General features: G+C 36.9%; 1 protein-coding gene across 1 annotated transcript in view; it reads left to right on the top strand.

Moving 5' to 3' along the window:
- The window catches only part of LOC111602731 (fatty acyl-CoA reductase wat), a 29,299-nt gene extending 2,588 nt beyond the window's left edge, over window positions 1–26,711 (top strand). The window contains exons 3-11 of the mRNA XM_023319981.2: window positions 22,556–22,666; window positions 24,364–24,438; window positions 24,521–24,633; window positions 24,722–24,970; window positions 25,127–25,382; window positions 25,453–25,645; window positions 25,707–25,946; window positions 26,014–26,271; window positions 26,329–26,711. Coding sequence (XP_023175749.2) covers window positions 22,582–22,666; window positions 24,364–24,438; window positions 24,521–24,633; window positions 24,722–24,970; window positions 25,127–25,382; window positions 25,453–25,645; window positions 25,707–25,946; window positions 26,014–26,271; window positions 26,329–26,419 — 1,560 coding nt within the window. The 5' untranslated portion in view covers window positions 22,556–22,581 and the 3' untranslated portion in view covers window positions 26,420–26,711. The remainder of the gene's footprint in view (window positions 1–22,555; window positions 22,667–24,363; window positions 24,439–24,520; window positions 24,634–24,721; window positions 24,971–25,126; window positions 25,383–25,452; window positions 25,646–25,706; window positions 25,947–26,013; window positions 26,272–26,328) is intronic.
- Window positions 26,712–27,425: the final 714 nt, after the last annotated feature.

Raw genomic sequence — 27,425 nt, 5'->3', positions numbered from 1 at the left:
GTTGCTTGGGCAACGCCAACAGAGTCCAAGTCGAGGTCGCCGCCAAGCTGCTCCCGCAGCTACTACGTGAGATGCGCAATAGTATAAAATTGATTTGTAATCGATAAATGTGCGAATATTGCGCATACGTTTAAATCAACAATCAAAACATTTGGCATTTGTCGATTTTGCATGCACACGATACCAAAAGATACAATTATACATCTCTCTCTCTCTATATATATAAATATATATAGATTATATGTCTATCTAGCAACTGGTAAAACTTTGCCACGCCAATTCTTTGGCACTTTAATTATGTACGTGCGGCCGTGCTCATGCACTCTGCCTGGTCGCGCTGCCTATTTCTACTGTAAAAATTGAAAAATCAAATACAAGGAAAACCACTCGAGCTGCAGCAGCCGCCGCTGCATTTGTAGCTGCAGCAGTTGCAAGTAGCTGCTGCTAGTGACAAGGTTAGCACATTGGCGTTTATTTGGGGCTTCTGCTGGTCGCCAATGAATTCTAAACGAAACGTTGATTCATTCCACAATGCCAAGTATTAATTTTGTAGTAAATACACACACACACAGAGATGTGTGTGTAGCCAGCTTCTTGTTAGATGTGGTTTTGTTTTTAGTGGCCAACAGCTTTGGCATTAACAAATGTTTAATTGCAATAAATGCACCGGAATACCTTGACTATGCTTATGCGATGCCTGAGCTTGAGCTTGAACATGGCGATCCATTGAAATTGTGAAGAGCTCTGGGTTAGTTTGCTTTTGAAATCAGGCACTTCGATGGCTTGCTAGCCACAATTGACCAGCTATCGCGTGGCCAAAAAGCGCACTCACAATTAAATTATTTATGCCTTTGGCTGTGGCCTATGAAAGGTTAAACGTGTTAAATGCATCCATGCAGCACGTTCAATTGCTAAAGTGTCTCTCAGATTTTCAATTTCGTTGTATTTTCCTTTGTCAACTAGTTTTTGGTTAGCATTTACCTGCCGCATTTAATAGGCCAGCGAGCATTTACTGCCCGTAATAGCTTCTTAATTATACATTTGGCCATAAACATTTTGGCCAGCTCCACGTTTTGTCTGCCAGCATAAGCAATTGGGTCATTACCATTCAGCCCAGCTGGCTAATGCTGCTGCTGCTGCTGCCTGAGACCTTGACTTAACGTGCACATAAACACGCAGATTTACAGGTCATCAAACGTGTAGAGCACTGTGCTAAAACTTACGTGCATCCAAGGAATCATGCTTAACGGGCAGACTATTCACAGTAATTCACGGTTTATTTCGTTTAATAGTATTTTTTGCATCATCTGAAGTCGTTTATCAATTGTATAAAATTTTTTTTTGTTATTGTTATTATAATAATAAACATATTTTCTTTATATATTATTATTGCATGTAATGCTTAACAGTTTTTGAATGTTGAATTCCGTGCAATTTCTTAAAGTCAAACTGGTTTTATGCAGCGTGGGCACATAAATTGTAATCTTTTCATTTGTACTAACATTGCTTAATATGAGTTCGTTTTAAGCTTCTTTACTTTTTGCGCACATAGCTCTCATTGTGGTTATAAAGCAGAAAGAACACGACAGTCGGGTGCAATCGACTATTTTATACTCGTTCACCCTGCTTGCAAAGCTAAATTTTGATAAAATTTATATTTTCATATAGGTTATTCGCTTAAGGGAAGCTTTAAGTTATGTGGTTCGATTTGTAGTACATCTTAAAAGTGAGCCATCTGCAAAACGTTGTGATTATCTATAGATATTATAGACTGAGTCTTTTCAATTTATATACCAGATTAAGTTTATCTATAAAGGAAATCACTTCTGAGGCTTTGCAGGCCTGAGTTATATTTACGCTCCTGGAGCTGGAGTTAAATAAAATTTATTTGTTGCTTTATCCAAATATAACTATTTAAAATTCTAATTGCTTAGCTTCATTAATAATATGCCCTGACATCACATTTGAAAAATCAATATACTCTTTTGACATCCGAACGAGTATGTAAATGAGAGATTCCCCTTCATTTTCATGTAATTCAGCAAGCTTGTGAAATAAACTGAATATTCCTGTAGTTGTTCGAGAGCTAAAAGAGGTTGGCTTAATATTATTACTCTAATGGATTTTATACTGTGTGCTTATAAATTTAATTAGTTCATTATTTCCTTACACAGGTTGGCAAATTTGATTTTTCTAGTTATTAAATATTATTCTATGGGTTTCTCGACGTTATTTAAGCGGACTATGTGTTGGCTTTAATCACAGATTCACTGACATTGTTTAATTTTATGTGCATTATCTGTCATGTGGTTAGTATCTAGATAATACCACAGAGGCAATTAAAAAGTAGCTGCCGTCTAGCGAATAGTGAAATTAAACGAAACACACAAAAAATTCCGTAATTTAAGTGGGCAGCAAATCAAATCGAGGCAATCATGTTGCTGTTCCTTTTATTTAATTAATAATTCTGTACCTTAATGAATGCATAATTGAATAATAAACAACATGCACACGCGGCCCCCCCGCGGGAATACATATTTGTACCTAGATACGCTTTGACCGAGTTGGTGTTGTTGTTGTTGTCATTGCTCCTGCTGTAGTTGGCGTTGCTGTTGCGTGTTGAATATGTTAACCTTTTAACTTTTGTGCACTTTAGCCGAGAGCCGCATTGAGTCCGGGAGTAATAAAAATGAGTTGGATCTCATTAAGTAATCACATGGAATATTTCCGCAGCCAATTAAACCCGAAAGCCGCAGCTTCGGATGCAAATACCAGACAGCCTGACAGATGGATGGACAAGCATGCTGATACACATACGAATATAGTCAGAGCTACAATTACAGTTACAGATACAGCTATAGATACGTCCGCAGATAAAGATACACTCGCATATGGAGTAACAAATACAATTAAATTCCATTCAGGAAGCATTTATACAGTTTGTACTTACATACACAGCTTTACATACATTTGTATATATTTTTACATGATGTCGCCAATTTTCGTAGGTTTTTTATACACTGACAATATTGAAAATTTATAAAGTGGGTAAGATAGACTATCTTACCCATATATATATATATATAATATATATATATATATATATTACTTTTATTTTTATGTAAATATTTTGCTCTTTTTGTTATATTCAAAAAGAGCTAGATTTATTATATATTTGTACTTTCAATATTATATTTCAAAGTGCCAAGAAAATTGAGGTCGAGTGAGAGAGTAGAAATTAGACAGTTGTCTACATAATAAAATAAAATTCTAAACAAAGATTTGTTAACCTATTTCAAAAATAATTTTTAAATTATAATAACTTGTCTTAGTTGTGAATGTGTGATAGATTTGTATTCAACCTTCAGAATAATCTCTACTATTAAATCATGTTGGTTAGTATAACTAGTCCAAGACCTTAATGTAAAAATTTCAATCTTTTTCAAAGCTAAAACTCGATCTTTGGCTACTGCATGAACTTTAGTCAATTTGTAAAATACTTAGGGCATCTGCTCGTTGGTCATGAACATGTAGAGAGCCGGACTTGTTTCTTTTGGCTTGTGTCAACGACATAAAAATGCAATCGTAGATTCACTGATAAGCGAAATGATTTCAATAATGGAAATTTAATATGAGTTTATTTTTATTTCGGCATGAATAGCATTGAGTCAAGCGCATTGTCCTATGCTTATTTCTTATATGAGCGATCGATTAAGCCGGTTTTGAGAACCAGAAAACAGTACTGAAACCTGCCATTGAACGGCAACTTCCGCAAACAAAAGTTTTCACTGAGCATTATTTACGGCTGGAGTTGGCGAGTTGGTCTGCCCGCCTGCCTGGCGGCCTGCCGGCTGTTGGTTACGTTACGCTAGATCAAGTCGGTTGCACCACAATAAATACCGCGAGCGAACAATTTCCAAGACAATTTCTGAGTTTCAATCGTGTGGCGAGCCAATTGCAGTCTCTATCCAAACAGCTGGCTTGACATCATTTCGCAGCCACGAAATGTGGCCAAACCGACAACCGACGCTGGCCGCTCAAACACCTGACTGACCGAGCAGACTGACTGCTAGAGAGGCGCGTCGTCCGACAGGTTCCAACCTGATTAAGACTGCTAACCGTTCGCGAATCGAAACGTATGGCATACGCATGGCAGCGGCGTTTTATTGAGTAAGTGTATTTTGGCCAGTTAGCCGCTTGCTTGAATCTCATTGCCTATTTGTATCTCATGGATACGTTGTGTTGCATTTCACATTTGTCTGTTTGGCTTTGCTATATCTTTGGCCCACTACCATTTCGGTTCAGTTTCAGTTTGTTTGCACAATTTATGCGCAACAGTCGCCAATGCTGTCGGTTCACAGTCGTTTGCCGTTGCCCCTCCCCTTGGTCCCCACATCATTTACTTCCCACAAAGTGCCGCACGCACAGCTGTCCCATGTCCACAGTCGAATGGCCAGCCAAAAAGTTTGTATCTTTTTTCGAATTTCCAACCCAAACCGACGTGCGTATCTGTGTGTGCACATATTAGCCACAGAAACCACATCCAAAACTATGTGTCTATGTATGCATTGGTAGTAGCACTGATACTAACTAAAGCCCAACACCATAGTGACTACCAACTTTCAGCTCGTAAATAAATCAAAGCAATGCCAAGCGCACAGTGGGCACAAACAACAAAGTATCTGGCATAATAAAGCAAATATTGCTTTAAAGCTTAAGCCAATTAAGTTCTCAAATGAAATAAAATGTGTTTGCCTAGACTTGAGAACAAATCTGAACATCAAATCTAAAGGAAATCGAATGAACACAAATTCTAATTGAATCATATTTTGCTTTCAGCTAGAGAACACAATTTGAGAGCTATTTGCAAATATGAATTCCTAATACAACTGACAACAATTCATGGTAATTGGATGGTCTCAGATCAGAAATAGGAGTGCCTTTGACTAGACTTGTAGAACAAGTAGCTGATCTAAGTAATTTGTCTGTTGCTTTTGGTGGAAAGAGACAGAAAATGATTAGAAAATATATTTATTTTATTGACTGATATAATCTAAACAATATTAGCTAAATGCATCTCAATTTTAATTTATTTTTGAAGAACAACCTTACTAATTTTATATTAAATTTTCAAATATACTCGATATATCATCTTGGATCCCAGCCACTGTACATTGCTTGGCTCGTTCGCCTCCCTTAGCTTTTTATATACGTTTGCGTGCTTCTTTGCGCTTTGGTAATTTGTTTTAAATATTTGTTTAAAATATCAAAACGCACGACAACACACGTACACAGTTGTACGTGGTATCTAACAGATATATGTGAAAATAAAAGTTGTTTGCTAGGAGTGGTGCTTGCACGGGGTTCTCACCACAAAAGAGAAAAATAAAAAAATAAACTGCCCACTAAATCTCAAGCCCTTCCATTGACGCCCGAACACAGACATGCACATACACCCACATACACATACACATACTCACACACACACACACACACACACTATTTAAAGTTGTTGTGTTGACCAGAGTGAGATGCCCATAACAAGCGGTCATGGTGCGTACATAGGTGATTCTTAACGGTTCCCCAAAACGTGTTGCGATTGGGCTTTCCATTAATTTGTTTGTTTGTTGTTGTTGTTGTTTTTTGTTTTTGGTTTTATACAAATTTTGTTATGCATTGCGCAGCGCTGTGATGTTGAAGCGTGTGCGCGAGTTTTCTTCCTGTGCTTCGCTTACCAATCGCGGCCCAGTCCCAGTTTCAAAATCTTCCGTTTCAGCATTTTCGTCAATATACGTGATATAATTTGTGGGCTACTTTCGCAGCGCGCTTAGCAACTGGCCTCTATTTCAATTAATTTAATAAATCAATTCTGAGTTCAGAGCATATTCAGATCCGTTGTATATATTAATAGATTTGATCATTGTCTGATAAGTTCTCCACACTCGTATTTAATGCTGTTTATCTTAAGTGCAGTTACATTTACTTTAAATCGAAATTTGCATAAGCGCGTATAATTTATTTATAATGTATTTTTATACCGGTTCAAGGTTTTTTTTCAACTAGTAGAGCAATTTTTCCTTACTCTATTAGACATTGAGCAATTTGTTTTTATATGTGGTAAGCCAAAGCTGATTGGTATAACGGTTTAAGTTATTATATGCAGTGAATGCCTTTGGCAGAAGTACATCAAACCAAAGAGAAAAGCCACAATAATACAATACAAGAAACACTTCAAACACCTCGGAGACCCAATAAAAAGTTAAAGGTTCTTTAATTTAAATGTAAGAAATTACTTTATTTTCTAATTTAAATCTCAAAATTTTTTAAAATCTTTTAAAAATATATTTAAACTTGATAAAAAATAAATAAAAGTAAAACATAATTTTAAAATATATAATATTCTTATTTAACTTTTTTAATATAATAAAAAGTTTTTTTTTTTTAAATATTTTTTAATATATATGTCAGAGGGTTTTTCCTCACAAATCTGTCACATTAAGTGTTGTTTGTGACTTGAACAGATAAAACTAATTATATTAAATTTTTTTTCTATAATGTGAATATTTATCGAGTAGTTAAACTACTCTCTGGAGTAGTGTATATAAATGGAAATGAAACCGCTGCGGCGGATAACACACAGATCATATCGCAATGCAAAGTGCTCTGGGGTAAAAGTGTGGAAAATAAAATGAAAACAAAAGTGAGAAAAAAGTTAAATAAAGGAATACGTATTGCATACATATATATATATAAAATAGTTCGCTGCTAAATCACAAAATCAAAGAGCGTTCCGTGGAAAAGTAAGTGGGTTCAGAAGCAAGAGAAGGACATCCGTCTGTATTAAAATCAAAAATAAAGTGAGTTGATGGCATTCACCGCTTGGTTAATGGCCATGTCTGAAATGAACGTGAGTGTTGGCTATTTAAACAGTTGAGTAAATAAGCAGCGACATTAATATAAATACATGGCCAGATGAGATGGCAAATGTATAAATATATAATAGATACCTGATTTTCGGATGACTTGAGCAAACAATTATGTCAACAAGCTTAGTGCTAATTGTGGTTCTCTCGACTTCTTTCGACGAAAACTGCTGCGAACCCCAAACGAACGAATTCCGAGCATATTAAAGTCTCCGTTTTTTCAATATACAATTTCAAATGAAAATCTGTCAAAAGCTAAGTGGACATCTACAAAGCTCCAGAGAGAGAGAGAGAGTAACAGGGGGCGGGAGCGGAAGTTGTTGCAGCACTTCAATCGCATTTGCATGCGATTGGATTCAATCATTCAATTTGTCTGGTCCCTTACTCAACTGATGGGGGCATTGGGCGCGGTGGGGGCTACGGCCAATGGGCAATGGCCAATGGCTTGGCGGCGACCAAGCAATTCATTTATGAAGCCTGAATGTTGCGTTCTTATATTTATTTTGCGCACAAAGTGTTTTGTATGTACGCACATACATTTTTGTTTTGCATTTATGAATGTATATGCATATATATAAATATATAGATGCGCCCTTTAACCAACAGCCTGAACTCCAGGCTGCCCTTCCACAAACGATTCAGTTATTTTTTATGGTTTCTTACGCCGTTTTGTTTGCACTTTGCAGTTATTGTTTTTTATATTTTGTTGCAAGTGAAATCGATAAACGTGCGTGGGCGGTGCCTGTCTTTGGGCGAATTGCAGTCAAAGGGAAGCAACCAATGGCCACACACACACATATAAATACACACACACACATACCTATACTTATGTATATATATAGCCATGTATTCGCAGGATTACAAGCAAGACGAGCGTTTGGCCCATCCCGCAAGCATGAAAGTATCGCAAAGGCACCATGAAATCGATTTAATCATAATCCAGCTTTTACTATTTATTGTTTTGAGCTATAGTATAAATATGGGGATGTATTAATACAAGCACAAAATATGATTCACATGCTTTTGTTGCTGCTGTCGCTGGACGCCCACATGACTTGGCTGGCATGCCCTCTGCTGGGGCATATTTATGGTTATAGTATGCATAACTGGAGGCAACCATAAAGTAATAATATGAAAGCGGCATGCCCCAAACCCATTCCCCGATAACAACTTACAGCACAGCAGCTACCAGTGTTTCACTATATATATATATATATATATATATATATATGTATATGTCTAGCTAGAGGCGGCAGCAGAGCAGCCGGGCAGCCGGGTGGGCGGCTGCATTGAAGCAGGAGGCGTGGCATTTGTAGTTCTCACAAGTATTGCTTGAGCAATCATTGATTTCGGTTCAACTTCGTTTTCTTATGCAAATACGCAAAGCATTTTCTATTTTGACTTGCTCTCGTGCTTGTGTGTGTGTGCGAGTTTTGTTTGAGTTAAAGCTACTGCTAGGGATAAGCACTTATTTGGATTTTATTTTAGTATTTATTAAAAAATATAACTTGAAGAAATCAAGTGGAAATCAGAATGTTTGAGTCGGGAGTGCACAACGAGGGAAATACCCTAAGCCAAGCGGTTGTTATAGAAAAATAAAAATATTGAAGAAGCAGAAGAGATTCATGGTTTCATATTTTTATCAAGAATATTAAGTTGTATATATATGTTAGATTTCCTTTCAGTTATTCAGACAGTTCATATAGAAGGAAAGACAGTCGATTGGACAAGCCGTCGTCTAGAATATCTCTCTCTACCTGTTACATAATTGGCCACTGAAATAGTTATGGCCTTCCTCTATGATTCATATTTTACAGGTCCTATAAAACTGAATCTGAATTGTAAACTACAATGTGAATTGTTATTATTTTTGTGCATCTTCTACTTTTGCTGTTGCAGCCAATTGATATTCAATTACGCTACACGTGGCCAAAGTAGCTGAGGCAGTTTCGTCTATAGATTTGATGGAAATAAAGTCAAATTTAATTTCGAATAATATTCCATTTGCATATCGAAATATTTATGAACATGAAGAAAATTGTTTACGAACAACAATCAATTGGGCATTATTGAATTCACAATTTCAACAGGAAAGTATTTGTATGGGAAGAGATACGACAAGTATGGCGTAACTGAAGATTAATGTTATTTGCTCGAACGCAACATTCTAATTTATTTAATATGCTGCTCGATTTTGAAAAGATATAAACAAATGATGAAATCAAAAGGCCACAAATAAATGTATTTGCATTTCAAAATGGATGAAGTAATAACTTTTATGCTGCATTAAATATATGTGCATATGTTTGTATATATATATATATATGTATATATATAAATATGTATATATGTTCTTTTGCGCTGCGCAAACATTGTGCCAAGCATTTGATTTTATGGAAATTTTTGATTTGCAACAAGCAAAATAAATTGCATGCAATTTGTGGGCCGCATAAAAATGAGCAACATAAATCCAGTTACCGGTCAGCCAACCAGGCAACCGCCCAAGCGCCCAACCGGCTGACCGAATGCATATGAGTCCCATATCCAGCTTAGTCTGTTCATATTTCGTATCAAGTATCCGGATGCACAAATGTATAATTATATGTTCGTAGCAGCAAAATGCTTCTAGCCACAAAACATGCCACACGCCAAAATTCGAACTCCAGCAACTGTTGTTGGCTCTTGCTGGCTGAATCTGGTCTATTTGCAGTTCGTTGTTGGCTTTGAGGGTGCGCTGCAGAAGCAACGCAATCATTGGAATTAACAATGGAAAAATCAGTGAAACATCTATAAAAAATACAAGAGATGAGACTGCCAACAAACAGCCAAAATATATATATATATATATATATACATATAAAAAGGGGCAACAATTTCCTTTGGGGCCAAAGGCTATTATTGCCTGGCTGAATGGTGGGGCTGTCTCTCGATGGGCGGGTGTGGCTATGCGGTGATGTACTAGTGATAAAAAATAATGAGCAAATTGTAACAACAACAAAGTCTGGCAGTAAAACATCTTTGTGCTACTTTGTCTGGGTCAGTCGGTCGTTCATACAGCCGATGGGGTTGTTGCCAGATTGGTTGTTTGATCAGTTGTTGACGAACGCCGGCCCAGATTGGGTGGTACTCTCAATGAATTGGGCGTAACAGCAACAAATTGCCCTTTAAGCGAGCGTAGCAAATGAATTTCGAAAAAAATCTTGTCAACACAGCCACACAGAACAAGCACTCGACGTGGATTGATAAAGCCACGGAGAGATGCGTCTGCAGAAAATGCCAGCATTGATTCGAGTGCGAGAGCAACAACAGTGAACACTAAATAACATGCACAATGGCAAGATAAACGGCCAGATGAGCAGCAACAACAAAAACAATGAGGAGGAGAACACTTTGGCCAAACAAAAGCCTTTGTACGTGTCAAGCCCTCATTGCTGTCAAACATGCCGCACAGTTGACGATGACGAAACGCAATGCGGCAACGTGTGGGAAAACAATCTGTAACATTTGCGCCTTACGGCCAGTTCATGCCATGCCATGCCATGCCACGCCGTGGCAGCCCGGGTGTGCTCTAGTAAAGTCAAGTCGGCCAGTTTTGTTGCTGCAGAGGTAGCTCATCTATTTATCCAGGCGTTGGCATAGCACGCAAAATACCCAAATGTCAGCCCTGCCCCCACACACCCACTGTGTTCATGCCACACCCAGCAGTCTTTTCATCCGTGCGTCGCTGCTGACACTTGAGCCGGCAATCGGGCTCAATTGATGTGTAGGCAACCCCAAGAGCTCCTCCATACGCTCACGCTACAATCGACCCCCGTAGCTTGCAATCTGGCATTCGCACTCAAACGTTCGCACGTACACACGCACACGCACACGCACACACACACACACACACACACACACACACACCCACACATAACTAGTCGTATCGTACTTATAGCTGCCAGTTTTGAAATCTGAGCACTTTGAGTAGCGACAACGACAACAACACTAACAGAAACATCATCCACAACAACAAAAGCAACAATAGCAAATATTAATCGTTAACAATAAATAATCGTCTAGAGGAGCTTTTTGTTATTTGTTGTTGTTGCTTTTGTAGGCGCTGCTGCTTTATGCATTTGTAGTCGCATTTGTAATACAATTGTTTATGCTCTTGCTTTTGCGGCTTCTTGTTGTTGTTCTTGCTGTTGTTGTTGTGTTTTTATGGTTTGCCGCACACACCAACACACACACATACACACACTTACCTCCAGGCTATCCAGCAAAGTGTGACATAGTTTATTGTTATTTTATTGGGACCTCTTTTGGGCTTTCGCTTGCTTTGTAAATAATTCGTGCTCGCCACGTTTATGACGTGATTTCTTCAGCTATTCATGCACCTTCACACCTCCCCACACTTATGTATATATGTATATATATATATATATATATATATTTACGTACGTTTCTATATTGTAACGGCTGTTGGTTCGTTTCTGGTTTTGCATTACACTAAAAAAAATTGAAAACTAAGTAGATGGCTACATTTTAGGCGCTTGACTGAAATTGAAAAGATTTTGCTATGTTATACTAATTAGTAAGACAGATAAGACAAACATGACTAGTGTAAGAGGATACAACAAAGTGGTTAAATAATACGCATCGCATACCCGAACATAGAAATGTATGTATATATGTATATATATATATTATTACTATATATATAAAGGTATTATGTATCGCGCTACTTTTCAACGTTTTTGCTAAACAAGATATAATTTTGTTGCATTAGAAGTCATCCATACCGTAATCATTAAATGCTCGCTCAGGATGGCATGAATGATCTTTAATGCAATAAACTTTGTTAAAAATAATTTAATACAAAATTAGAGTTAATTTTTCTCTTTTCAGTAGCAGCAACATGAAATTTTCAGCTTTCTAGTGGGCGGAAGGCTTCCCACTGTTTGTCTAGCAAGCGGGCGAGCCACAGTTTATATTGTTCAGCTAGCAGGGTTTTAATAATAAAATGGGAATTCAGGATTTAAAGGAATTAGTACTTATTAAAAAGGATGCATCGCATAACATGCTTTTAGCACAATCAGAATGTTACTGTATCGGAGTTAATCAGATTATTGCTCACTAAGCATTTGGCTGAACTCTGGGAATGTAATATCTCATCTTTTTTTACTTTCTAAAACTTTCTACTAAACAAAAAGTGCTTATATAGGTTTCTGCTTGTCAGCTCTTACATTAGGACCAATATTGTTATATGCATACATCTTGATAGTAATTTTAAGCTATAAAACCTCTCCATTTTAATTTGGAATTCTCAAGAATTGTGAGGTGGGACTATCTGTATAGATGATGCAATTGAAAGTGATGAAAGGCGTAATATTTACCAATTTTTTAAATTTTAAATACAATCGTGAATAATTCCTAATAGCCGTTCTCAGCTAGAACTCTAAAATTGTTTATATATAATTAATGTTTAAGACGTCTACCACAACTTTACTGTAATATTTCATCTTTGACCTCTGCTAATTACATAGCCTGTGTCTTAACCCGCATTGCATGTAATTCGAAAAATGCAAAACAATAAGAAAAATTAAAAAAAAAAGGTCGTAAAACAGTTCACGGGTCAACGACAACATGCGCTTAAAGTTTAAAGAACGTTAATGATTATTACAGTAACTAGATATATAATTTGCTTTTAATTCTGTTTCTCATGTTCTTTGTAATGAGGTAAATTGAAAACATCTTTTTATTTCTGCCCTTAACAACTAATTTAATTGATATATTTTTACTCTTTTACACTTTACATTAAATATCATAAATTAAAATATTTTCATTAAAAAAGTTTCTTTCAATGAGAGATTTATTTAGTTTTTCGTAAACTCTGAGTATCCATGTGGAAAAATATATATTGCGAAGTCGATCTAGGAGACTTGGAAATTGAAAATGTATTATTATTTTTTCGATAACTCACTTTATTCTTTTATTATCAATAAAAATCGTTAATTTGTCTTCGTTTTTAAAACGTAGCTTGAATACCGTAAATACTGGAGACTTCACATTTATTGCGTAGGCTTCTGTATTAACTATAAAGATTCTGTATATTTTGGATTGAGTATGCTTCTCCCCTTTCCATCCAAAAGTATGTTTTATTAAAAATACTATAACTACAACTATGCAGATCGCAAAGGTAATTAAAATTTGTTATTAAATATTTGCAGCTTCTGGTATTGCAATACAATTTTCTCATTTGCTTGCCATTATCCATTGCCTTCATTTAGTATTTATGTTTATGTAAATTAAAGCAAAATATAGTTAACTGCGGAAAGTCAGTGGCGTCCACAGTACAAATCAACGAATAAAGATTAATAAAATTCAAAAAATAAAAAAAAACAGCAGCAACAACAAGTCAAGTGTAGATTTTATTAAATTATGTATATTTATTCGTGAATAAATATTAACAAAACAAATATTAGCAGCGCAGCACGACAAAAAAGTAGAAATAATAATAAATGCGCTGCAAATCAAATTGCTTCAGGTTAAGAGCGACTCGATATTTATTTATGTATTATTTATTTATTTATTTATTATTTATTTGTTTATTTGCATATTTTTTATTTGTTATTTTGGTTCTCTTTCCTATTGGTCATTCGTGCATTGATTTTTGGCTGCAAATAATGGCGCTAAAAAACCTATTAATTAATATAAATTACGAGTCTAACGGGCCATGTTTATTGCATGTTATTGTTGCAAATAGATTTTGTAAGGTCTCGTGTTTGTTGTTGCCGTTATTTAAATTATAGTGTGTGTATGTACTTGTGTTTTTTTTTTTTTTTTTTTTTGGCGCTGTCATTGATAATGCGCGAATTATGTAATTAAAATTTCAGTATGCGACTTATGTGGATTTTTTTTGTGATTCTCTCTTTTTTTGCGTGGGCTTTTTTCAATGTTGAAATATTAGCAATAAATTAATTGGTGTAATAATGGCGCAACGAAACAATTGAATTTGATTTAGAAAATGTTCGCACAAATCACAAAAAAAATTGAATCAGCTCAAGCGTCGCGGAATTGATTAAAGCGAAATTAAATTATAAGAAATTAATTGCGTTGCGAAATGAACATGGCATATAATTCAAATGATATAATGAGCAATAATTAAATTGCTTTTATAGTTGCACCAGCGTAAGCTGGTTAAAAAACACACACACAGATTGAATGCAATTGATTACAATGTAATACGTGCATATTGATTGTGCAATGCCGCGTATACTTAATGTCTTATTCCAATTGTCGCTTAGTTATCATTGAACAGTTTCATAATTAGGTATTACAGGCTAAACGTGTCAGGCTTTGCCTCAATCACTACGTTTGACAGCTATGTGAGTATTTTGATATCATTGCTATGGAGCATGTGGTAATGCGAAAGCTTGGCCATATTTATGAATATTTGTCTAACTAATAGATAAATGTTATGGCCAGGCCCATTACCAGCAATAGCAATGCGAACATAGTCAGTTAGCCAGCAACAACAATTTGGTTACACTCAGGTGCGCACAACACATGTATCTTCATATGCGTGTGCGGGCAGAGAGCGAGAGAGGTGTGGCAGTCACCGCAACCGCAATGGCATCAATGAGGCATATCAACCATGTGACGTTGACGCCAACGGTCATTAGCTTGAGTCCACCCCGCCACCGTTGCAGGCCCTTCAACGCTTTACGCATGCGCAACACTTTGGCTTTAGCTCGACAGATGCAAAGCTGATAAGAGCTTTAAGTTGGCATTGGGAATAACCAGAGTGCGATAGACACGTAGCATTGTAATTGAAAATGTTTTGTCTGCTTTGCATGAAACTCTTAATTGGATAATAAACGGCATATACAAGCTTTCACACGTGCCCCCATAACTAGCTTAGCTAAACTAATTAGCATGACAAGAACTTTCACAGTTCGATTTGAGTGCATTCTGCTTATGCAATCCAAATAATTCATACACACTTTCTACATAAATTGTAGCTGAGAAGGTCTCACGGTTGTCAGCTGACCCCAACCTTTCACACCTCGTTGCTAACGACGTGGCTAAAGATGTTTCTCGCAATTAGTGATAAACATTATCACATTCGACGACACTTAACTATTGTGCTATTTGTTCAATGTATTTACTTAATAATTTGTTTAAGCATACGTCTTTATTAACTTATTTTGTTTAAAGATTTTCAAAAAGTTTTCCCACCACACTTTATGCGCATTCTAATTGAAATGTTTATGTGCGTCAAATGAGCAAAGTCAATATCATAGTCTCTACAAATAATTACGTATACGCATACGTATTTGGCTGTATTAATTAAAGCTAAGCACACACACGCACACACACACTCACACATGCAGCAGCAGCAGCCCCCAGACACACATAGACATATTAGAGCTGCTAATAATTGAGATTCCCTTGCGCGAGGGACCACCATGAATATGTTGTTTCAAGCCTGGACCATTAATGGGTCGCCATAAACTAGAAGCTGTCACAAGCCACTCAATTTCAATACCATTGCGGCTCATAAAATGACGCATCAATATAATCAAAATGATCATTATCCGGGCAGTGGGGAGTGGCAGCACGGGCAGACAGCTTCAGTAAGCAGCAAAAAAACTATAATCAATATCCATATCCATTAGCGTTATCGTATCAACGAACTCAAATAATAACAGCGTACATATGTCTGTGTGCACCGCAGACAACCGCAGAGATAACAGCTTCAGACCCGGTCCCGGTCCCGGTCCCTGGCTCTCGGTCCCAAGCCCAACCTACCGTTCATTTGTCTTCACGTAATTATCTTTTAATAGATTTAACGAATATTTTTCTCACTGACTTTAGCCTGTGTCCTTACTCTACTTTGGGCGGCACGGCACGGCACGGACTCAGTACCAAAGCCACCCAATCCATACGCCAATCCCAATCCCACTTTCAGGATACAGAACAACAAACAATCTACCGTAGTCCGGCTATACAGCTGCTGTTGTAGCTGTTGGCCGATGCGACCGGTCAGCCAGTTGGAAGTCGGAAGTCGGAAGTTGTATGGCCATGCCACATGCGGTGGAGCCAATGAGGGATGAAGTATGCATTGGAGGCTAGGGGCGGACGGACGGACGCAGCGGAAGGCTTTGCGCTGCTGATGGCAACGACAACCATTTTCGCTTTATGGACTTTCAAACTGTTGCTGTTAATTATTTCTTCTTCTTTTAATGTGGCCACTGCTGCTGCCGTCGTTCTTATTGCTGTTGCCTTGTTCTTGTTGCTTGTAGTTGTTGTTTGTTGTTGCGTTTGATGATGATGTTGTTGATATTATGCAATGGGGCTTCCCTGTGCACTGCTTACTGCTCACTGCTCACTGCTCACTGCTCACTGCTCTTTGCCCACTGCCTCACCGCCGCTCCCAAAGCCCTTGTTTGCACTTTTTCACCATTTTACACTTTATTACAAAAGCATTAAATAAAATTCAAAGCGAATGAGCCTCGCAAATGCGGGCCTTGTAAGAGGCATGTGGCTGTGGGGGTAAACGGTGTTTACGGGGCAGCAAGGAGCTGCCTCTTCGATTCGCATTTGGGTTCATTGAAATATGCGAGGCGCAGTCGTTGACGTTGCAATGTTTGTTGCATTGCTTTCAGTTATTCCCATTGTTGTTGTTGTTGTTGCTGTTGCTGTTATTGTTGCGGTTCATACTTTTGTCTTTTGTTTTGGGCCATTGTTTGGAGTTTTGCTGTTGCCACAGCATCGGCGGTAAACAAGCGCTAAAGTACGAGGACCACAACCAAGTATCTGTATCAAAAGTGCCATAAGCATTAAAACCCTGGGATAAGAGTTTTCAACAGTGTCGCACAAGGTCTGTGGTAATTCCAGTCATTGAAAGTCGTGGCAGAAATTATAGAATCCACAAAAGCATATAAAAGAATTGGTCACGGTGTCGATGTGTGTTGGATCTAGAAGCAGTCCAGATTAGTAAGGGCTCTTGGTAGTTGAAGTATTAATAATAGATTAAAAACTAGCTGACAAGATCAGGCTTACAGTTGAGCTAAAATTTTGGCTTCATATTAATCTAATCTGTCAAGTCAACCACTTTTAGTGAAACTTTAAATTAACTTTAATTAATATTCAATCTTTATATTTATAATTTAATAATATTGCATGCTTACATTATGCTTGCAATAAAATAAATAAGTGTAATTGCAATTATGGGAAATTTACCATAATGCTAATTATGTTATTATTATACATAGGCAGCAATTCAATTGGAAACTGAATTAATAACTGAATTTTAATTACAAATGTTTTAGTATCACAATTATAAATATTAATAACATAGTAAATATAATAACATACCAAAATAAATTAAAAAAATAAGAAATTATTAAAAATTATAATAAGATAATAAAACATAAAAAAATAAAAAATAATGTAATATTTTTAATAAAAAAAGTATAAAAAATTAGTTATGACATAATAAATAATAGCAATAAATTTAAATATATATATAATAAAATCAAAGTAATGAATAATAAAATACAGAAATTTATAATTTTTATAAAACGAATAAGTAAATAGAATTGAAAATGTGAACGCTAAATAATGAATAGTAATAATAATAAAATAAAATTCATATAAAATATAATAAAAATAATGAACAATCAAATTTTCAGATATTGAATGCATTTTATTTATTTTAAAAATTGATCAAAATATATTTTGTTTGATGTAAACATGGAGCAAAATAATTTTAAAAAAATCTAAATATTATTAAAAGCCATAGCATTTAACGCGCTAAATTTCTTTAAGAATAAACAAATCAGAGAAAAATAAATATCGAGCAGATTGTTATGCATGTTGAATAAATATTTATGATTGGAAATTTATTTGCATAGTTTTAACACACTGTGCCAAATGTTTCAATTAGCCGCGCTTCGATGTGCATCGCCGACAACAGGCAACAGCGACAGCAACAGCGGCAGCGGCAGCAGCAGCAGACGCAGGCAACGACGACAACAACAACGTCAACAAAAAACAGTTAACAACAACAACAATAGAAAGGCGCAGGCAGTGCCTGCAGCTGTGGCCTATAGTTAAACAATGTATAAATTCGCATACAAAAACCACCCCAACCCCTAGATACAAACTGCCCCTGACACCATCAAGCCCCGATCATAGCTGAAGTAGCCGAGAATTCGTGCAGTGCGTTCTCCAATTTTGATGTTGGCGTTGGTGGCGTTGTGGTTGCCGGTGTGGTGCAATCAGTTGCTGTGGCTTTTTGGCCGACATTGCCAGCCATTCAAGCCAGCCAGTCAGTCAGTCAGCGAGTCAGTGAGTCAGTTAGCCCGTTAGTCAGTCAGCTAGTCAGGTTGGCAAGCTGCCCAGGCATCCACCTGCCTATGCGATGTCCCCTCACCTTCCAGTGCTTTCGTCATTCATACGATTGAGTGAGCGCCGAGCCAAGCGGGTGAAAATTCCCTCAATTGGTGTGAAATTCAACATGCTACTTGGCTGACTGACTGACTGGTTGGTTGGCTGGCTGGCTGGCTGGCTGGCTGGCTGGCTGGGTGGCTTGTTGGCTGGTTTCCATTGCAAATATGGGTTAATTGTGCGCGGCTTCGACACTCAAATTATTTAATGTCCAGTATCATATCGTCCCCGTTGCTCCGGCCCACACTTTAGATTGCATTGTCTGGTGTGCAGCGAATCGCGTTTCTTTACATTTATTGCACGAGTCTGGCAACGCTGCCATTGTTACACGCTCGCCATTTACATACAGTTTACATACAGATTTTCATTGAACTTGTCAGCTAGTCGTCGATAATCAAGTAATTAAATCATTTCGTTGTCATCGAATTTGTAATTTTCATTATTAGTAATTGTCATTATACTTTTTCTAGTTGCTGCTGTTGTTGTTTTTGCTTTGCTTTTGGGTGATGACTTTTTGGCTTTTAATTTGTGCGCAATTGAAATTCCACAGCGTCATCGACATGAGCACTTCAATTAAATTTTATTCAAGACTTCAGAGTAGCTGCCCAGCTGCCCAGCTGCCTAGCTGCCTAGCTACCCAGCTGTCCGTGCATTGTTTCTGTTTGGCTGGTTTTTCAACTTGATTGTCTAATTATTCGCTCAGCGCGACCAAACAGCAGTGGAAAATATGCATACAAAAATCTATTAGAAACAGAAGTATTTAATTAAAACTTAATATGCATTCTAAATAAAAATATGTTAGCTTTGAAGAGACTTTTGAGTATATTAGCATTAAATAATCTCAATTCAATAAGTTTTGAAATATTCTCTAAATACTCGAGATTAGTCTAATATTAAAAAGTTTTGAATAGAGCTACTATGTTTACGATAAATCTGAATTTTCTTCAATTATGTAGCACAAGTCAAGGTAGACAAAGTCAAATTGCAGTCGTGCCTGAGTGGAAAATATAGATTTAGGCATGATTTTAATTATTTTTGTGCCTTGAGCGGGTATTAGGAAGTCGGCTACGCACAGTAGCAATGTAATTGGTTGTTATTATTATTATTTTGCAAATATAATTAGCATCAATGTTACGCATGAAGTAAAATGATTGATCAGTTTCAATTGTGTGCCGTTCCATTAAGGAAAAGCCCAAGACGATGTGTCCATAACATGTTCATAGCCAAATATGGGACTGATAATCCCAGTATCAATCAATAATTGTTTGCCTCATTTTGTATGTCAGTGAATAAAAAAATTTATTTCTAATATTTTTATTTATTTTTAATACATTTTGAAGGGTTCTAAAATGTTGTGCATACATAAATATATTCCCATGTTTCTGATTGAAATAAATTTCAGATACTTATAAAATTATTTAAGGTAAGTTCCTTTGGTGCAAAATAATTCTATAAAGGATTTCTTTTTAATTGAAGTAATTAAATTTCTTAAAGGGACTAAGTTTACCACTTATTAGTTAATTTTATTATTTATTTATTTATTAGTTAATTTCTTATTAGTTAAACATACTGGTTTTTTTTTAGGCAATATAGCTGTAAGCTAGACTATTAGGGATGAAGCATTAATTTATTGTTATTCTTATTACTGAACAAATTTAATATTAAAAATTTCAATTGACTATTTCGACTTGATCTTGACTTGAAGCAATGATAATTTAATATGAGCCTCAATTGATTTGCCAGCTTTTTACCAATAAGTTACAATGAACAGCTTTTTGTGGTCATCTTACTCCAGACAAAAAACCATAGAATAACTTAAAGCATATTCAGCAATATTTCGAAATATTTTCATACATATAGATATATAAAGTTTTGGAAAATATTTAATCGATGTAGATGAATTGGCAAAAAGATTTTAGACTATGTTTATTATTTTTATTTTTGTCGTATCATAGATTTAAAAGTGAATTATAATATAAATATAAACATAAGAATAATTATTGGTTGAGTTGATTAGCAGTTAGCCATTTCTTATTTCAGTAGCCAATAATTAATTTATAACAAAAGAATTTCCCGTGCTCAATCTCAAGCTGAAACAAATATAGAAAAATCAAGTCTGGTTTTTTACACAACTTGTTTTATTGAGTATATTTAAATTGCTCTGCTCGATAAATTGATCTATTAAATTATGAACATATTATTATTTATCACTGAGATATAGTCGTAGTCTATACTAAACATATAGACTTATTCTAGGTTACTAAAGTTAAGCGAAATGTGTTTCGCATTACTCTTTCAAAGGGTTTCTTTTGCACAGAATAATGCCTTATTTACTATGTCAACGAAGTAAATAGAACTTGTTGCATTTTCATTTATATTGAGTAAAGACCATATAGAGAGATGATAAATGGAGTATATTCTAATTCTATTCTATAAATCGATTCGTAAACCAATCTCACTTTTAAGGCAGCTTTTTTTATGTATTATTTATGCCTTCCATTGAATATGATTATCTAGAAATAGTTCTGCGATATGTATATTCTAATTTATTTCTATTCCCGTAATTTCAATAAAAAGTTTTGTATATCTAAAGCGTTCAATGGCTTTACTTCGGATTGACCATTAATTAAAGAATCCAAGAACAACGCACTCAGTACTTGCCTTTGCATAGAGGATATCCACTTTCTTTTTGCCTTTCACTTTGCCGCTTAATATGAATTTTATTAAAACTGTACCCGAGTTGGGTTTGGTTTTCGTTTTGGTTTCTGTTTTTTTTTTTAATTTTATTTTTGTCGCCCTCTGTCAACAGGTGCGTCTGGCACTTCATTATAAATTTTTAGTGTAGCGATACTCTTGTGGCATTTTTGTCGAGCACAAGAAGACAGAGTAAAGTTTTAATTAAATTTGTAATGAAATTCACTTATATTTGATTTTTAGTCGCCACGAAACAGTCGCATAGAGACCGCCGTCGGTCTTGTAATTGCCTCAACACAGTTTGCCATTTCAATTGAAACATTTCCTAATTGGAGGGACACTTCAGAACTAATTAATTGCTTTAAAGGATTTCAACCTTTGAGCACAAAAATGGCGCAACATCAAATTGTTCAAATGCAAAACTATTCCAAGCCGGAATTTATATCACTGAAGAAATCGGGTAATATAATAAAAAACCAAATATTTGAAAATACATATTGTATACCTCTCGATTAAGGATAAAATAAAGAAGCTTCAGAGTCTATATGCATTTATATAGCTCATTAGACCAGCAGAAAGGGGTTTTCTTTAAGACAAGTTGTTAGAGCATTTTTTTAGAGTATTTAGATAAATAAAATTTAGAATATATTATCATGAGTACAATAGGCATCTAAAAATATATAGACACTGAATGGGCATGGTAAACCACAAAAATCTATATTTTATTACATTTTAAAAATTAGAAACAACAAAATTTTGACGGCGTATTCGGAGCGTGTTATGTTTCGATATATCCTGTCTTAAAATTTACGTTACGTTATTTTTGACTCCCTCTATCGATTGGTAATGCTCTCTGAAGGCGTGGCCAAACGGTAAAAGTTATATTTGCTATATTATATTTGGAGCTTGCAGTATTGAGAACATGAATTCTTAATTGCTTTTACTCTGCAGAGTACTGAAATCTAAAGATATTACTAGTTCGTAATTTGCTAGCTTTCAAAGTTATTTTACAACTTAAATCATTTAGAGAACTTAACAAGAAGAAGCTGCATATGAATTTTACTCACATGCAAAGGTAGCATTTAATATTATAAACTTTGATTAAATAATTTTAAATATATTCCCTAAAATAAATATTATTTTCAAATATGTTTATGTTAAATATAACTAAAAAGCTTTTAAGGGCTTACACTGTGAAGGATTAGTACAAGCTTTTACGCAGAAAAAGAGTGCAGCATGCAAGTCCACAATTCTCTATTGATACTTATATATTTAGTCTCTTCATACATTAGTTGAATTTATAAATATTCTAAAAATGGCATAATCAGATTGTTTGACATTTAAATCGTATTAAAAGTAATTAAAATTAATTTGTCAATTATTTTGCTTTGAATTTTTTTAAATAAACTGCAGCTAAATATATATTCTTTCTTTTGCCGCAAATTTCCCAAATTTACATTTTAAATAAAATTGAATTAAATTCAATTTTTGTTTTGCAGCCTGGCAAACTCCTAGTCTGGCTAACATGGACGAGGCAAAATTAATGAACCTGAGGAATGGATTTACGAAATCATTGGACGATCATTGTCAGCTTATTACTGGCACAAAGGGTGAGTGACCGGTTGAGTCTAAAGGGCATTGCCACGGTCAGGCTCAGGGTCAGTGTCAGTGCCAGTGTCAGTGTCAGTGTCGCTGTCCGAGTCAGTGTCAGCGTCAGAGTCAGATTCAGACATGGCCGCAAAAAGTGAATATACGAAATTACTTTGTAAATACATAATGTATACAAACACAAAGCAAACAAGCAAGCAGTTCGTTCTGTGTTTCTTAAAAACAATAAGCATTCATGAAGAATTGCGTTTGTCTTCCGGAGACTGCATGGTGTGTGCGGGGGTGGTAAACAAAATTGTTGAAATTGACAAATTATGTGACAGACTTTTTGTCTGCCAGAGACAACGAGCAACAGTAACAACAACAACAGCAGCAGCAATAATAACAGCAACAGCGACGTCGACAACGGTGGCGCGCAAATCCAAAGAGCCAACACAATTGTTGACAATTCACTCAAAGTGGCAATGCTGTTGTTGTTGCTGTTGGTGTTGTTGGTGCTGGCGTTGTCGCTGAACAAATGCCCCAAAGCGCTCAAAAGCTTTAAATGCGCACGCCGCTTGCCGCATGCCGCATGCCGCATGCCGCACTCCAAGTGAGGCCACGCGTTGGGGTCTGGAGCTCAATTCCGAAGCGCTCATAAACAATGGTGGCTGGATGGCTAGCAGAGGAGGGTGGAGGCATTTTGGCTTTGGCGGCGGCTCAGTTTCGGCTTGGCGCGATGAGAAGTGCGCTTGAGTTGCATTTAAGCCAATTAGCATAGGTAAACAAAACATTTGAGTGAGCGCGCCAAGTGCTTTTGGTTGAGTGCGACCCCTGGGGTGCTGCTGCTGAACGGGAGGCGCCCTGAGATGGGGCTAGGGGTGGATTTTATACATCTATACGGTGTATAGGTGTCAACGCCACTAAGTGTCAGTATTTGTATGAATATGAATGTACGTGTGTGCGTGAGTGAGCTTGTTATGTTTGACGCCGCAGCCAAGCAGCCAATGGGCCAGTTTAAGTCCTTAACAATGTTGCATTTATTATGCAATTATCGAGTGGGCAATGTGTTTAAGTGTGTGTGCATAGCCTGTATAACCCATGCAGTGACAGTGATTTACGTCGTCGATTGGCAATTAGGCCAGACCAGCAGGGGCACCTTGAAGACACAGGAATGTGCCTACACGCTCTACACATTTATATCTACATTCATGCATGCATGCGTGTGTGTGTGTGTGAGTGTGTGCATACAAATGTGTGTATTGTACGATATGTACGATAGATGAATAGCTCGACGAGCTGCTAACTTGCAAATATTTATGAGTGGCCCACAAGTGGCAGCCAGCCACAGCAGCAGCAGCAGCAGCAGCAGCAGCAGCCGACAACAATGTCAGCATTGGCGTTAACTTTGAGTGTTGTTGTTGCCATTTTGACATATGGCCAAAATGCAGCCACATGCCAAACGCTCTTTACGTGCGACTGGGTGTTACTCTCTATGTGACTGTGTACGTGCTGTGTGTGCGTGTGTGTGTGTCTGACGGCGTGAATTATGCGCAATTGAAGTGGCTTTTGGGGCGCGCATTTAAATTCGTGACGCGCGTCAAGTGGGTGGCAAACAAGCATTGAGCATGGCGAGCTGGGAGTGGAGGCCCACGAGTGGCACAATGATGCGCATCAAATTGGCTAATTGTTTAATGGCTGTTTGCATTGATCTTTGCAGATGAGTCGCCCATGCAAATGTTTTACAAGGATAAGGGCGTCTTTCTCACTGGCGGCACCGGCTTCTTTGGCAAAAGTAAGTTGGCAAACACAAACCCAAACGCAAACACGAACGTGACTTGAATAATTGAATACTTTCGAACTGATTTCGCACGCAGTTATTATTGAGAAACTGTTGCGCGTTACGGAGGTGGCCCAAATATATTTGCTGATACGCACCAAAAAGGGCAAGGATGCCCATGCACGCATTGAGGATTTGTTCAACGATCCGGTAAATAATTTGTCCAATATAGATAACTCACCGATTTGTCTAATATGCAATTCCGATTAATCGCTCGCATTTGCTTTGCCTCAATTAGGTCTTTGCCAAAATGAAACAGATCAATCCAAAGTATCGCTGTCAGATCACAATCATCAGCGGTGATTGCTCGCTGCCTGGCCTGGGCATCTCCTCGAACGAGCGTGAGACCATTAAGGAGAATGTCAACATCGTGCTACACAGTGCGGCCACAGTGCGCTTCGATGAGAAGCTCAAAATGGCAATTGCAATCAATGTGCACGGCACAAAGGAGATAATCAAGCTGGCCAAAGAGATTGTTAACTTGAAGGTGAGCTCAATGGGATTAGTTTGAGTAAAGACAGATCATCTAGTTTAGATCTAGAGTCGGAGATAAGACATCTCATATGATCTTAGACTATTAGACTGATCTTAGACTAAGCTGATTGTTGTAATTTAGTTTAATTAATACAATTCCATTTCTTAGGCTCTCGTGCATGTCTCGACCGCATTTGCTCACTGCAATTTGCGCTACATCCAGGAGAAGTTCTACAGCGGCACAATGACTGGCGACAATGCCTTCAAGCTGACTGAGTGCCTGGACGAGCATACGTTGAATACGCTGACGCCGACGATTATAAAGGGATATCCGAATACATATACCTACACCAAAGTGCTAGCAGAGAATGTGGTGCAGCAAGATGCACAGAAGTTGCCCGTAACCATATTTCGACCGGGCATTGGTAAGTTGAAATTTGGCAAAGGATCAAGCCAGCTGCACTGCTTCAATGGCGACTTTTGTTCGAATTTTAGTGATTACCAGCTATCGGGAGCCAGTGACTGGCTGGATTGACAATATGTATGGACCCTGCGGCGTCATCGTGGGCATTGGCTCGGGCGTGTTGCGCGTTTTTACTGGAAACATGGACAACAAAGCTCACATCGTGCCAGTGGACTTGTGTGTGAATGCTTTGCTGGCCAGTGCCTGGGATGTGGCACGAAATACGTAAGTGAACTAGCATCAATGCGGTGTCAACATTGTGGTATTCAAAGGTCTTTTGAAATAGATACGAAACACCGCCGATATATAACTATGTGCCAGACGCGGATAACATGGTCACCTGGCGGAACTATATGCAAACGGGTTTCAAGCACGTCAACGATATACCCATGCGAAAGTCCATCTGGTATCCGTGCTTCACCATCGTGCCCCACATGTGGCAGTATCATATACTCTGCTTTTTATATCACACATTGCCCGCCATGTTCATGGATTTAATTATGGTTTTGATGGGCAAGAAACCAAGGTGAGACGTGACGTGGCAACTTTTCTGCTTTGCATTTAATTTTCTAATGCCTTATTATTCCCTTTAGAATGATGAAAATCTATCGCAAGATACACAAATTCAGCAATGTGCTCAAGTTCTTCAGCTCAAATGAGTTCCGTTTCGATAATGACAATGTGCGGCGACTGGTGGATAAACTAGATGAGCGAGACAAGCGAATATTCGCCTTCGATATGCGAGACTTGGACTGGACAAATCTATTCCGGGTGAGCTTATATGGGCTGCGCTTGTATGTTGTGAAGGATGATCCCAACAACCTACCTGAATCCATTAGGCGCATTAAGCGGTAAGTGCATAGGTTCTTCAATATATATCGTTTTCTATATGCCGTCCGATTTTGCAGCATGATGATTCTGCACTATAGCACACTGGCCATCGTCTACTCGTTAACAGCTTGGGCGCTCTACGGACTGGTGAAGTTAATGTTCTTCTAATTTCTATGGAATTTCTTAAAGCATCTATGTGTATATCGAGGTTAACTTTTCTCTTCTTATATCGTCTTTGTAACAATTCAATTTCGGATTAGCTTAGTTCTAGTTTGTAGTGCATCTCGACACATTGATTACGTTTAGTCCTATGGTTAAAGCGCTCTATCCGATATTCTGTTTAGTCTTAGCTTGTAAAAGTACAACTACTACTAAAGTTGATCGATCATGTAACACATACTGTGTATATATTTATGTACGAACCTAATCGAATTGCAATAAAAATCGCTTTATATTTTTTGGGACATGTTAATTAAAATTTGCTTTTTATTTATATCCAAATTACAACTATTTATTCTGGAGGGAAAACAGATTGCCATTATTGAGATACTTTGGTATTCTTCTAGACTCATTTCTCAAAATATCCCAGATTACTTCTATTTAATTGTAAATGTTAACTGTATTTATTTTGCGGAAACGGACAGACCTCAGACTGCTGATCAAAATATCGACACCTTAGGGTATCTGATATGCTTTCTGTGCTTGCTATGACTATTTATTTCATCTAAAACTTTCTTTAACTGAAGCTCAATAATCAGCAATAAAATTCAGGTTCAAAATTCTTTCAGGTATTAATTTGATGAAACTAATCTAAGCTTGAAATACTCAGTGGCATTTGGCATATGCAAAGCTTTTTAAGTGCCATGAAAATAACTTAAACTACTTTTACAGAGAGCATATTTTGATATTAAAGATTATGGGATTAAAGTTGAACAAAAATAAGAACAAAACGTCGATAGCAACTAATAGTACAGGATATTCCGATTTGTATACTTTTTGTTTTTTTTTTTACACTTAGCAATTTTGTGGCAGTTTACGATTTAGTGCTGCAGATGAAATGCATTGAATGGACAGGCGAAGTTGCTATTGGAAGAGGTGGTTAGCATTGGCAAAGCAAATAGCAGCAATAGAGGAGGAAAATGGAAAATGCTTAAACAATAAGATTCACTGATTT

The sequence above is a fragment of the Drosophila hydei genome, unplaced genomic scaffold (assembly GCF_003285905.1).
Source record: "Drosophila hydei strain 15085-1641.00,03,60 unplaced genomic scaffold, DhydRS2 tig00008121-arrow-pilon, whole genome shotgun sequence".
NCBI classification, from domain to species: Eukaryota; Metazoa; Arthropoda; class Insecta; order Diptera; family Drosophilidae; genus Drosophila; species Drosophila hydei.
This window is presented reverse-complemented; position numbering and strand designations above follow the sequence as displayed.